This window comes from Quercus suber, unplaced genomic scaffold (genome assembly GCF_002906115.3).
Source record: "Quercus suber isolate HL8 unplaced genomic scaffold, Cork oak 2.0 scaffold_191, whole genome shotgun sequence".
Lineage (NCBI taxonomy): Eukaryota > Viridiplantae > Streptophyta > Magnoliopsida > Fagales > Fagaceae > Quercus > Quercus suber.
In genome coordinates, this window is record NW_027069649.1 from 834,850 (window position 1) to 848,651 (window position 13,802).

At 33.8% G+C, this 13,802-nt stretch overlaps 2 protein-coding genes across 2 annotated transcripts in view; one reads left to right on the forward strand and one right to left on the reverse strand.

Moving 5' to 3' along the window:
• Nucleotides 1–1,653: 1,653 nt before the first annotated feature.
• Nucleotides 1,654–2,892, reverse strand: LOC112039573 (protein CYSTEINE-RICH TRANSMEMBRANE MODULE 13). Its single transcript, XM_024072465.2, has 3 exons — nucleotides 2,590–2,892; nucleotides 2,011–2,242; nucleotides 1,654–1,891 (listed from the first exon to the last, which is right to left on the reverse strand). Exons 1-3 carry the CDS (start codon nucleotides 2,618–2,620, stop codon nucleotides 1,840–1,842), a joined length of 315 nt encoding a protein of 104 aa, XP_023928233.1. The 5' UTR covers nucleotides 2,621–2,892; the 3' UTR covers nucleotides 1,654–1,839.
• A 1,692-nt stretch (nucleotides 2,893–4,584) lies between these two features.
• Nucleotides 4,585–13,802, forward strand: part of LOC112039618 (phosphatase IMPL1, chloroplastic) — a 38,641-nt gene continuing 29,423 nt past the window's right edge. Inside the window, exons 1-9 of the mRNA XM_065778831.1 lie at nucleotides 4,585–5,086; nucleotides 6,278–6,345; nucleotides 6,957–7,090; nucleotides 8,601–8,689; nucleotides 10,241–10,298; nucleotides 10,394–10,446; nucleotides 10,891–10,989; nucleotides 11,102–11,215; nucleotides 12,667–12,768. Of these exons, the coding sequence (XP_065634903.1) occupies nucleotides 4,781–5,086; nucleotides 6,278–6,345; nucleotides 6,957–7,090; nucleotides 8,601–8,689; nucleotides 10,241–10,298; nucleotides 10,394–10,446; nucleotides 10,891–10,989; nucleotides 11,102–11,215; nucleotides 12,667–12,768 (1,023 nt within the window). The 5' untranslated portion in view covers nucleotides 4,585–4,780. The remainder of the gene's footprint in view (nucleotides 5,087–6,277; nucleotides 6,346–6,956; nucleotides 7,091–8,600; nucleotides 8,690–10,240; nucleotides 10,299–10,393; nucleotides 10,447–10,890; nucleotides 10,990–11,101; nucleotides 11,216–12,666; nucleotides 12,769–13,802) is intronic.

The following is a 13,802-nucleotide window of genomic DNA, read 5'->3' on the forward strand; positions in this document are numbered from 1 at the left end:
AACATCGCCAATTCCCCTCAGTTTGATGGCAGTTGGATTTGGAAATTGGCTATCATTTCTAAAATAAAATTTTTTCTTTGGAAATGCTGGCTTCAATGTCTTCCTATCAATGCCTCCTTATCTCACAGAGGCATGCAAATTAGCCCCACTTGCCCAACTTGCACAGAGTGTGAAGAGACCATTATTCATGTGTTAAGGGATTGCATCATTGCTAAAGATTTTTGGATGAAAAGCCACCTCCCATGCCCTGCCTCGGATTTCTTTGGTTTGGACCTAAAAAATTGGCTGCTCAAATTCAGCCATATTAACAAACCTCATCACAGTGGCTCCTTCCCTTGGAAGATTCTCTTCCTTCATGGAATTTGGTTTCTCTGGTTGCAAAGAAATAATAGCATTTTCAAAGAGGCCAGATCAAATCCCAACCTTGCTTGGGAAGTTTATAATAGATCCTTAGAGTTTCATCTAATAATATCTCCTAAAATTACTCGTAGGCCTACTGATCCGAATTGGGTTAAATGGGAAAAACCAAACCCCGGCTGGTTCAAATTAAATACCGATGGATCTTCTTTAGGCAATCCTGGTAAGGCAGGGGGTGAGGGGATCCTAAGAGACCATGATGGAAACTGGATCAAGGGATTTACTCGAGCCATTGGCTTGGCTTCTAGCCCTATTGCTGAACTTTGGGCGCTAAGAGATGGTCTCATAATGTGCAACAATCTTAATATTCAGTCCCTTGTTGTTGAGATGGATGCTTCTATGATTATTAGAGACCGTTTGGCTTGGGTGGAAAAGCTGAAACGCGCGTTTGCGTTTCAGCATTTTTTTTTTTTTTTTTTTCACGGGTTTCAGTCTTTTTTACTGTTTATGTACTGTTGCGGTTACTGTTCAATGAACAGTAGCCGCAAAGTTTGACATTTCAACCCAAATTTTACTGTTTATGAACTCACAATTTTCACTTTTCAGCAACTTTTTCATTAAAAATGGGTCCCACGATACTATTCACACATTTAAAAATTATTTAGCTAAAGTGTTTTTCAGTTTTCAATTTCAGTTTTCAGTTTTCAGCTGTATCCAAACGGGCCCTTAATATGCTTTGTAATGACAATGCTCGGTCTAGATCCTTATCTCCTTTAGTTGATGATTGCAGAATTCTTCTCAACAGGATCCCATAGCACAGAGTTCAACACTGCTATAGGGAAGCGAATAGATGTGCCGATGCTTTGGCGAAGATGGGAGCAGATCACTGTACAGATTTTGTTTATTTTGATAATCCTCCTTCGTGTATTTGAATCAAATTAGGCAGGATGCCTTAGAAACTCTGTATTGTAGGCGTAGCAGTAGCTGTGCTGCTATGCCTTAGTTTTTCTGTTTCCTTTCTTTTCTTTTATTGTATTCCAGTTTACCAAAAAAAAAAATATATCAAACTATCTTGCATTTGGGTTATGAGAAAAGGTGCCAATAACATTTTGTATAATTGTTGACTTACAAGAATAATTTTTGAAAAAATAAAAATCCTAGCTCCGCGAGGGGCGGTAGAGTAGCTATTGACTGGTAATATTTAGAAAATATTTTAAAAGTGCACCCAATACGTATGTACAATGTATATAATTTATTTTCAATGAACAATTAATTTGACAGATCACATTGTCAATGTACAATACACATTGTCCAACCCATTCTCATAAACTTGATGCTCCCCAAAAAACCAGTCTTGATAACATAATAAATTTGTATCATTGCAAAGTAATACGCAATGAAAATAATAAAAATATCATCCAGGAAAATCAAACAAGTTTTTTTTTTTGAAAGGAGCCAAGTCAGCAAAAAATTTACAATCCTTCAAAAGTCAAAGCACATATCCAGAGCGCAGCAGCAACATAAGGCAGCAAAACTGTAATAGAGTAGTAACAAATAATTCATTAAAATTTTGGGTTTAAAGATTGTCTTTGGAAAAGAACAAGAAAAAAAAAATGTTAACAAAATAAAGAGAGAGTGAAAAGGCTTAATTACCATCCCTTCCAAAACCCATCACCCTTGTCCTTAGTTGGTGCATTATAGGCTTGGGGAGGTGGTTGTTGAGGGTAACCTCCAGGACCATAGTTCATGGGGGGGTAACCAACTGGTGGGTAAGCTGTCTGTGGTGGTGGATAAGACAGATGAGGATCAGCAGCACCAGGAGGAGGCTGATGGTGTATTTCACCTTTTGGAGCATATGCACCACCAGTTGGAGGATAATAATCCACTGCAAAATCAATTACCAAAGGCATCAATTAAATTCTACAGAATGTTGCTGACACCAAACTATCTTGAAAATTAAAACAAAAAGTTTATGGTTCTGGAAGAACAATTAATAGTAATAGTAAAATGCTTATTAATCTGAGAGGTAGGCTCATTATCTTGAGAATCACAATTTTACAGATTTTAAAGCTTGAAAGTGTTACAGATCAACATTATGTAAAGTGGGATGCTCAGCATTGTATGTTTTCTCATTCTTAAATTGGACTTGGTAGTTTTTCTTTAAAAAAAATTGATGTCTAAGTGATAAAAATATGATTATAGCAATAAACATAGAATCTTGATAAAAATTACCTGGGGCCGGAGGGTAGCTGGAGTGACTCATGAGCAAGAATCAAATAAGGCTCTGTATGTCAAGGAAAATGGATTACTGAGAATTGATTTGAGAGAGAATGGGAATGGCAGGGTCAAGGATTGAGGCTTTAGGAGTGTTTAGTTATTATCTGTCACTTAAATATTTTAGCAGGTTGGGTAGTTAAACTTAAATGCTGCATAAACAATTTTTATGTGACACTAGTAAACATTGGCTAAGCAAACAGCATAGCAAAGAGAATAGAAAACCAGAAGGCAAATTATAAAGGGAGGGGCCCTTATTTAGTCATGTGACCTAAAAAAAAAAATATGATAAGGAAAAGATAAGAAGAATCATTCCTTCCTTCACTACTATTCAAAACAACCATCTAGCTACATTATAGATGATGATAATAAAATAAATTATTTTTCCTAAACGTAGTGAGAGAGAGCTTAAGGTTGACTTAGTCTCATGATAAGAAGAGGAAGAATTGTGTGCCGTGAAAAAATCACATGTATTAAGGCATATCTCTTGCGATAATCACAAGTTTATAGTTCATATCTCAAGAAATGCTACATTCACAACGTTTTCACAATACTTTCACAACAAATTATAGGTGGTAAGTTGTTATTGGTTTTAATTTGAACTAATAATTGATTTTTTTTTTTTTTTGCCCACTAATAACAACCCATAATGACCTACCATTTAAAATTTGTTGTAAAGGTATTGTGAAAATATTGTGTATGTACGATTTCTCTTATAACCCTTTGTTTAGTGTGTATGTTGTTGATGCATAATGCATTGTGGCTAATAAAATAGGGAGAAAATCTTGGGTATAAAACAGTATGCTTCTAGATGATTTGCAAGGATAGTTAATAATTTGTTGAGGTCTCGAAATTGATAACATGTTGGATGGATCTGAATGATCCACACATCCAATTATAATTTCATCCAGATCTCATATCAGATTCACATGTTCATTAACCTATCAATTATAGCTCATATAATTTAGCCAATATATATATATATATATATACTCGTCTCATCACAAGCGCTTTGCGCGTGCAATGAGACATTTTTTTTTGGTCTATTTTCATTATTTAAAAAAAAAATTGGATAAGTTTTTTTGGGATAAATTTTGGATAAGTTTGTTTTGAAGATATGAATTAGCAGAAAAGTGTCATATTTTGTAGGCATTTTAAGTGGAGTTGGAGATATATTTTTACGAGGTTGTCCTTAAGTTTTTTTCACCTGTTAAACGTAAGGTTTAGAAGTATTCTAAATCATATAAAAGTCTAGTTTAAAGAGGGAATCCTCTTATAGATAATATAGATAGATAGATAGATTATTGCTCATATATTTTTGTTCAATATTCTAAATCAAGTTAATGTTATCTTCTACTTCAAATTTTATTTTTATTTTTATTTTTTGAGTTTAAGTCAATGCTATTTTGATTTCCCTACATTTATGTTTTAATGAAATTAATGAATGATTTTTTCCCTTATATTTTGTGGGAAGGTGAGAAATCTTGCTCTGCATGGAACGGTAGGGCCAATATGTGTGGGCGGCTTGAAATTATAACTCACTAGATTGTCACTTATATGCATGTAAACATTCAATATAGTAATGATGAAATAGTTTTATGCAAGTAAGTCAAGTAATAATCTCAATTTTTGTGTTAAGTAATTTGAATATGTCACTTTAGAAAATTAAATTTAAAAATTAAAGAATAATTAGAAACTAATTTAAATTCAATTTGGATTCTGTTTGTGCTTTGACTTTAGTATAGTATGATTTTCTAACGAAAATGAATGGTATGATCAACATGAAAATGGAATCCAACATAAACTAACAAATTATAATTTTTTTTTTTTGCAAATATAAAAGTCAAAATAAAACAAAATATTTGAAAAAATGTGCCCAAGTTTAAAAATTGAGAAAGGGCATGGCATATATATTGGCATATCATGCGGTAAGAAAAGAAACAAACGACCCAACGAACTAAAAAAAAAAAAAAACAAAAGTAGAACAAAACAACGTGTGTCATGTGTGTGACAGGATACTTCAGTCACTCATCTTCATCTCATACCATTTTACAGACTATATATGGAGTTTGAGTTTGTGGCATAATAAAACAGAGCACCCAAAAGCTTCGAACTTGGAATTCAATTTCCATTCAAGTTCAAATTCAAAATGGTCAGGTCCATGGTCTTCTCCACTACCGTTCCTCTCAGGTTTTCTTCAATACCCAGATCAGTTCCACCTCAATTTCAACCAAACCAGCGTCTTCCATTGGATTTCACCAACAAAATCCAACATGGGTTTGGTGGGGTTCCATTTTTGAGGGCCAAACCCACAAGAAAACTGTGCACTAAGGCTGTGTTATCTGAAATTCCCAACCAGAAACAGTACCCAAAGATTGGTGCCCAATCAACTGGACCAATTCCACCTAGCCAGCTCATTCAAGTGGTGGAGACTGCTGCTAAGACTGGTGCTGAGGTTTAATCTCTTCCTCTTAATTTGTGCTCACATGCTTTTGTTATAAGAAGTACCCATATATATATAGAGAGAGAGAGAGAGAGAGAGAGTTTAAACTGCAGATTGTTTTATTTTAATTTATAGGAAAAGTGTGCTGTTAATGATCTTGGAATTTATCCATGTGATTATCTAGTTGATTTGGCCGTTTGGGGCGTGATGTTTAGTATTTATCTCATTGTGAATACTAGTTTCAATAGAGATTTATTTGGGTTAGGTGATGGAAGTTTTTTTTTTTTTTATTTATAATTTTTTAGAGAACTTAGCTTCAGTCTGAGAAGCTTACAGCTTACAAAAATTGGTTTTATTCAGTTACTATTTTCGGTGGGGGGGTCTTGTCTCTCTGTAAAATTGTCCATATACATATATTAATAATCTATGAGTCTAAGTGAGAACTAATTTTTCTAGCCCTATCTAAGTTGGTTATTAGTAGCTGAGAGAAGAATATTAAGATAGATAAGTGGAAATACAAGAAAAGATAGGATTTGAAATTAGAAAATTTGTTTAGGAGTGGCATGAGGGAGAGTTTCTTGAGAAAATTTGGTCATGTTTAGAGAAGAACAATTAATGCGCCAATGAGAAAGAGTGAGTTAATTCAAGTTGAGAGAACGGAAAAAGGTAGAGGAAGACAAATAATAGCATTAATAGAAGTATTAAAAAAAATGTCAATTAGAAAAATAACAAAGAGTATCACTTCGGATAGAATAGAAAGGTGAAAAGGAATTCATGTGGCCGACTTTGACTAGTCTGTTGAGGATCTGTAGCTGACCCCAGAATTTTGGGACTAAGGCTTGGTTGTTGTTGTTGTGTGCTAAAGTTTACTAATTTTAACAGATCTGAAAAGTAAAGTTTATAATTATAGATTCTTCAGGCACATAACCTTAAAAAAAAAAAATGAAGAATGCTAGAGGAAAATTGATTTCAAATGGCTATGGAGAATTGATTTTAGATGAAGAAGTATGACTGACTTTGTAGAAGAATGTCTAGAGGAAAACGTCCATCCTGTGCAGTAGCTCCAAATGACGTGGTATTTTACTAGATTACTAGTTGTTTCAGTTTATTATAGGGTGATAAGAAATATGTGGCCTGTAACTCGTCAGTTATCTTCCTGCAGTTAATAAGATTGCTCACGCCTGTCTTTTCTTTTCTTTCAAGGTTGTGATGGAAGCTGTTAATAAGCCTCGAAATGTTACATATAAAGGACTTACTGACTTGGTGACCGAGTAAGGACCTTTTTTGTAACTTATCTTTTTGTTATTTTCTTGCAATTGGTCTATGTTTTTATGTTTCAGATAACTTCTTGTTATACGATTACATAATCTTAAGAAATTTTATTCTTTGCATGAAAACACAGAAAGATTTTTTTTTAGTCTGTTAAATGTCAATGAAAATACAAAGAACTTGATTGCTTACCATCAGTTTTCTTGATATTTTTAAGAGAAAATAATTCTTGCTGTGGTAAGATACAAGTATTTGTCCTTACCTTGAGTTTGCTTTTTCACAAATATGTGCACAGCCTTTCAAGGTAAAGAAATGTTTTTGAGAAAAATTCCCTCTGTCAATCTCCTTTGCCTTCTCTTTCCCTTTCTCCCTCCCTCTCTCTGATACACAAATGTTCATTGATAAGTTAAAGATGTCAGTTTTTAATGTTCCACATATGTTATTTGAGATATTAGAAGTTTTTTACCATTCTGACTTAATGCTCTATATATAAATACTTACATTGATTTATTGTTTTAATATTTTGGAATTATATCTTCTCTGTTTTCTATTACATAATAAAGAATTAGTTTTGGCAAACAAAATTTCACATGATTACAAAATTTACTTGCAGGACAGATAAAATGAGTGAGGCTGCTATTTTAGAAGTCGTTAAAAAGAATTTTGACGATCACCTTATTCTTGGGGAGGAGGGAGGAATTATAGGAGATACTTCATCTGATTACCTTTGGTGCATTGATCCTTTAGGTTTGTCTTTGTTTTTTTTAATATACATTTTTCTTGGGAATAATAGTTACATGATACTAAGATTTATTTTGGAAAATGTAGGAGTGGCTCCTATAAAGGAAATGATGATAGATAGGCATAAAATGGTTTGGTCTTAGGCTAGGGGTTTTACAAATAGAGATTCTATGCTGGTGTTTCGAGTTTTTGTCTTTTTTGTATGTAATTCCTTTGTATTTATAAATTTTTAAATTTTTTTTTGGTTATTATTTAGTCTACTTTGTGCCTTTTGCATAGGAAGCAATCTCTTTTTAATAAAATCATTCCTATAAAAAAAATGGAGACAAATTAATGCACCATGAGAAAGAATAATTAAAATTAAGTAGATGGAGTGAAAAGAGGTAAAAGGGGAGTAACATAACATAGGTAGAATTGTTTAAGAGCACATGTTAAATAGGGAGTTTGATTTTAGAATTGCGGAAAAGAATATATGTAGTTGATCGTAAAAGTTGCAGATCAAATTACAATTTAATTGGGTCAAGGCTGAAGTGAGTTAAGTTAATTTTTATAGACCAGTTATAAACTGTAATTTGATCTGCAACCTTTTAGGTTAAAATAAAATAAACTTAGCTGGATTTAGTACTATAAATTGGAACATGTCATTTTGTAGATATTGATGGATCAGTTTCTTCTGAAACTAGGTAGATAAGAAAGATTAGGATGGATATAGCAATCTCTTGCTTATGCAGAACAACGAGCTTGCTATTAAAGCTGATGTAGTGGAAATTTTTTCGCAGAAATTTACAGGAAAAACAAAACAGAAAATAAAATAAACCTAGGAATTAGTTACAAGCCATTCAAAAAATTCCAACTAAACTCAAATTCATCATAAACTTGTCTTCATAAGTTCATACAAGTACGATAGCATGCTTATATAGATTATTAAGACTAAACCCTAATCCTAATTGATCTAGGTCAAGCCAAATTATTGAATTACAAAAATATCCTTGACTCGAAAAAAATTAAATAGAGAACTTATAACTTAATTAGACCAATAGTAAAAAAGAAAAAGAAAATAAAATCGACATCTAAAATTAAACAAAACAAAATTAAAATGACATTGTCTTCTCAATCCTTGCATCACTTGCCTACCCTGCAGCTCAAATTCTGCATTTGATACAGTTACAATAATAGAGGGCAGTGGGAACTCCAATGATGTTAAACTATGGCGATAATTATATACCTTGGAACTTAATGACATAAAATAGGAGCACTAAAGTGCAGAATTTTATGAAACATATGTAAATGAAAGCAAAATTAAGCTTTTATTTGAATTGTTGTGGAAGATAGGAGTTACATCTTGGAATGACTTATCTACAGGACAGATTCTTTCAGATGTACTCCACCTATTCATATGTATTACTTAGTGTCTTACATGTGCTTGACCTTTAATTTTCTTTATATGTTCAGTTACCATTTACAGAAGTAAGTTGCTTTCACTGTATAGGTTAGCTGATGTCTGATATTCTTATAGATGGAACAACGAACTTTGCACATGGTTATCCTAGCTTTGCAGTTTCTGTTGGAGTTTTGTTTCGAGGGAATCCTGCCGCAGCTGCTGTGGTATTGATCGCATAATTTAAATTGTTTTTGATTTTTTATTTGCACGACTTCATATCAGGTTATTGGCTGCAAATTCATTAATGATTATCTCTGTTTGTTGATGCTATTATCAAAAAATGTTTATTCCCCAAGGTTTGCAATATCAAGTGAAATTGATAAGTAAAAAATGATAATTTGATCCAATATATGATCCTAGACTTTTTCCAGTGATACTTCACTGGCCTAAAGGAAATCTATGGTAGAATTTGTTGGGGAATTTTAAGAAATTAGGGATGAAGATGCATAGAAGGCAATGTCCATTTTATTGCCAGAGTTGGGGGATTTTTGCGTTTTTGTCTTTGTTCCTCATATCCCAAGATCCATGTTTTAGGCAGCTGATGAAACTCATACAAATGACTTGTTTATGATCCCAACAAGCTTCAACTTTACATTATGTAGACTATAAATTTGAAAAATGCCAACGGGAAAAGTCTTATAATTTTCCCATCAAGAAAATTAAGGATAACAATAAACTTGATAGCTGGGGAATGGGAACATGGAGATTGACAATGTATTACTATTCTTCTTTTATAAGAATAGTATATTTAAAATACATTTATAGTTGGGGATGGGGAGATTTGAATCCTGTATCTCTTATTGGAAATACCAAGAAATGCTAACTAGTTGAGCTACAAGGGTCTTTGCAATTTATTAGAATGTAATAAAGTATCAAAGTTTTATGTTTTAGGAAATAAAGGAGTTTCTCTAAAGTATATTCAGGGTCACAGTTGAAAGCGTTGTTATCAAGATCATTGTTGTTTGATTGGTTTTGAGCATGGGGTTTAACTATCAGGACCTCCATTGCTGATTTCTTTGAGTCATTGTACCTCTGTATATAATCTTTTGTAATTTTATAGACTCCTTTATGTTCATTCTCATGTGCATGATTAGTCTTCTCATCGATAAAATATTTATTTACTTATACAAAAAAAAAAAAAAAAAAAAACCTGTAATTGGTGTAAGAACAAGTGGAGGCATCATGAGCGAGTTTTCAATAGACTAATTCAAGATGAAGTCCCTTGGTATCTCTCGCACAATCATAATACAGTCAAACACTAAACTTGCCATTACTAGCAGGTCTTCATCTCATATGACTAGGTCCGCCAACAAAATTAATATGAAAGTATAGCAGTTCCATGAGAGAATTTAGCCCTTCTATCTCCCAGTCCTGAAAATTATGAATAAATCTGAGATTGCAATGATGGAGATGATCATCATTTTAACGATGAACTATGACCAAATTACAAGCAAAGCAAATTTCTCGTGTTTCATATTATGGCATCTACTGTAGCCACTCAATGCATCCATACTAGTGAATGTATTTTCATGAGAAATTGAATCATAATTATAAACCAGCAGCAGATGAGGAGCAAGGTTTAATCATCAAAGGACTTTCTGTTTTCATTGAGGCAATAGTATATAGCCTTTATTATTTGTAGATGACAAGCTGTAATATACTTTTTGCTTAATTATTGAAATGAAAGGGAAGGTTAATGTGGGTATTAATTTCAGGTAGAGTTTGTTGGGGGCCCTATGTGTTGGAACACCCGCATATTTTCTGCAACTGCTGGTAAGAAATTCTGACTAATTCTACCGTTTGCTTCTTTTTATTCTCTTAAGTTGGTTATATATCAGTGGTTGGAAAATTGATCTGCATTATGATAGGTGGGGGAGCATTCTGCAATGGCCAAAAAATTCATGTCAGTGAAACTAATCTGGTGAGTGATCATTTATTAATGGATACTAATAAAACAAAATTATTAATGGATATCTGTAGTACCATATCTATATGTAATTTTTTTATTCAAGTAGATGGCTATAGCCACATACTCTCTGATTTGTGTGATACTGGTGTGACACATGATTAAGGTGATGCATTGAACAGTTATTGTCAATATTATGTTATCCATTTTTTGATGATATCTGGGATCAAGGGACTTGCTGAGGCATGGGCCTTACATACCTTGACAATTTTTTTCCCTTTTAGCAGTGCTCCTATGCCATTTGCCTCTAAAAATTTCATTATGTTGCTTCTGATCTTCTAATGAGATGTTCATGACAGAATTTGTTTGACTTTATGTGGTAAAATTGATTAGTACTGACAAAACATTTAATGATTTTCTTAAGGGTAGTTATGCTCACTTTTGCCCACTTGTTTTAAGGTGGAGCGATCCCTTCTGGTGACTGGGTTCGGGTATGAACATGATGATCCATGGGCTACCAACCTGGATTTATTTAAACATTTCACTGATGTCAGCCGGGTACCAGCTTTTATTTATTTATTAATTTAAATTTTATAATCTTTTGGCCAAGTGATTTGATTCATGCCTTTGTCTCCTCTCTGTGTTTCATTTCACTGAATTTTATGTTTAGGGTGTAAGGAGGCTTGGGGCCGCTGCAGTTGACATGTGCCATGTAGCTTTGGGGATTGCAGAAGCGTATTGGGAGTATCGTCTAAAGCCATGGGATATGGCTGCTGGTGCTTTGGTAGTGTATAATTTTCACTTTTGGTTTTGATAGACATGCATGATTTACTTTTACTATAAAATTGGTGAAATAACAAATAATATCCTTTTCCTTTTTTTTGTTGGTTATTTAACCATAGACACTTAAATCTTTATTTCAACTTCATTATTTCCCCTCTATGACCTCAACTGATCTTGAGCTATAATTTATACAAGCTTATACTCCTAATATTATTGGGCTTTAAATATTCTTTAGAAATTATACCAGTTGTACCATATTCTTTGTGTGCGCATGTGCAATCTGTTCACACAAATGGGTGGCTTGAAACGTGATTATCTATTAAAGGATTAAACACTAACTCTCAGCATATAGGCCTAATAGAGTAAGGTATTGATCTGTACCAGTTGATAATTCTGTTACGTGGACTTCGCACTTAGCCATAGAGTTGTCATGTTGATTGACAATGTGACAGACATGGGTACGTGAAACACTAGCGGCATTGTTGTGAGCTTTTTGTTTACAGTTGAAATCCTTATTTAGAAATCTATTTTTTCTTGGAAAAATGCTACGTGATGCTTATCTTTTTCTAAAAATAATCACATAAAACATCCCAGAGTTTGACATTGGTTTCAAATTGAACTTTGAAATTTCAATTGCATTAATCTCAACCTGATGGTTTTAATTGCAATTTGAATACCCTGTAAGTCTCCTTGAACTAAAAATAACAAAAACCCAATTCAACTATACTTATTACCTATCTGAACACCTTTCACTTGAATCTCAGACTGTACTTTGGCACCAAAAAAGACTACAAAATGACTTAAAAACTGAAACAGAGAAATACATTTTATTGAAGATCTATCGTTTCGTGATTATTATTTTTTTGGGGGGAGGGGGGGCACTATGTTTGAGTACTACTATATGATCCATTGACAAGAGATACAATTCCCCGTTTCAACATGCAAACTGGGCATTAGGCATGGCGGCTTGCCAAAATGTAGACACAAATCCAATTATATACGTGCAATTTTTGGAAATTGACCATATTATAGATGCATGCAGAAGTACCTTTGAGAGCAAAGAAAGGATTTGAAGTGCTGCACTTGTACTTTAATATATATAGATGTATACCTATGAAAGTGTTTGAATAGATATTATTTAGGGTGATCATGACTGCATTGTCAACATTTGCTTGACATACCATCATCGGGTTGATGATTCTTCAAAATGGACTGGATGTTCTAGATCAATTCAAACAGGATTTGTCCAACGGTTGTTTTATAATTATGTCAAACTTTTAAAGATATCCTTCTAGAGAAGATGCCCCTAGTGGCAACTGAGATCATTTACATGCTTCATTGGGATTATCATTCTAAGTCTTCTCCAAGGGTATTATTTCTTTGAAGGAATCAAATTGTTCCAAATTCATCTTTTGCTTATTTAGTGAATTTGTTTCATGCCTTTTATTGCAGATAGTTGAAGAAGCTGGTGGCACAGTTACTCGCATGGATGGTGGAAAGTTCTGTGTGTTTGATAGATCTATTTTAGTATCCAATGGTGCACTGCATGAAAAGGTTAGTTATTGCTGCTCCCCCAACCCCCCCCCCCCCCTCCATCTTCCTTGGAAGGGTATTTGGAAAGTTAAGGTTCCTAATAGGGTGGCTTTTTTTATGTGGACCGCAGCTCATGGTCAGATTCTAACTTTGGATAATCTTATGCTTCGTGGTCGTCCTTTGGTGAATCGTTGTTATTTGTGCTGTTGTAATGCGGAATCTGTGGATCACCTGTTACTTTTTTGTCCGATAGCTCATTCTTTGTGGATGCATATGCTTCAGTTGTTTGGGATCGATTGGGTCATGCCAGGTTCAGTTGAGGACTTATTATTCTGTTGGTTTCATTGCTTGGGAAGCATAGTTCTGATATCTGGGATTTGGTCCAGGCTGTTTAATGTGGACTATTTGGTCTGAGCGGAATCGGCGGGCTTTTGAGGATGAGGAGAAAACTGTGGTTCAGTTATTAGAGTTGTGCCAAAGGACCCTCTTTGATTGGTCTCGATGTTGGGTTTTCAGATTGTTCTACCCTTACGGATTTTATTTCCTCTATTAGAATAGATTAGGGGCTGTTTTTTTTTTTTGTCTTGTTGTTTCTTTTTTTTCCTTTGTTCACTACCGTGAACTCTTTGTGTTTCTCTTGCTTTTCTTTTATTAATAATATTCTTTTCTTACTTATCAAAAAAAAAAAGAAGGTTCTCAAATTTTTAATACCCAAACCACCATACTGCAATGGAGAACAAACCTGGGCCCAATTTACTAGTCGGAATTTAGGAGACTCATCTATCCCACCCAAAGAAAATTTCTTTGTAGCCTCTCAATACGAATAGCAATATCCGCAGGAATAGGAAAGAGAGATAGGAAATAAGTTGGCAAACTTGAGAGAGTGCTTTTGATTAAGGTAATCTTACCACCTTTTGATAGGTATAATCGCTTCCAACTCGTTAATCTTCGCTCCATTCTTTCTAAGATAGAGTTCCAAATCGCCCTGTCTTTGAATTTAGCACCCAATGGCAGTCCCAAGTAAGTCATTGGCAAAGATGACTGTCTACAACCCA

Bases quoted from the DNA above. Each gene is read 5' to 3' on its own strand.
- LOC112039573 (XM_024072465.2), bottom strand. From the start codon at position 2,620: ATGAGTCACTCCAGCTACCCTCCGGCCCCAG. The intron at 2,243-2,589 runs GTAATTTTTATC...TTGATTTTGCAG, and splicing joins CAGCTACCCTCCGGCCCCAG to TGGATTATTATCCTCCAACT. The intron at 1,892-2,010 runs GTAATTAAGCCT...ACTCTATTACAG, and splicing joins GATGGGTTTTGGAAGGGATG to TTTTGCTGCCTTATGTTGCT.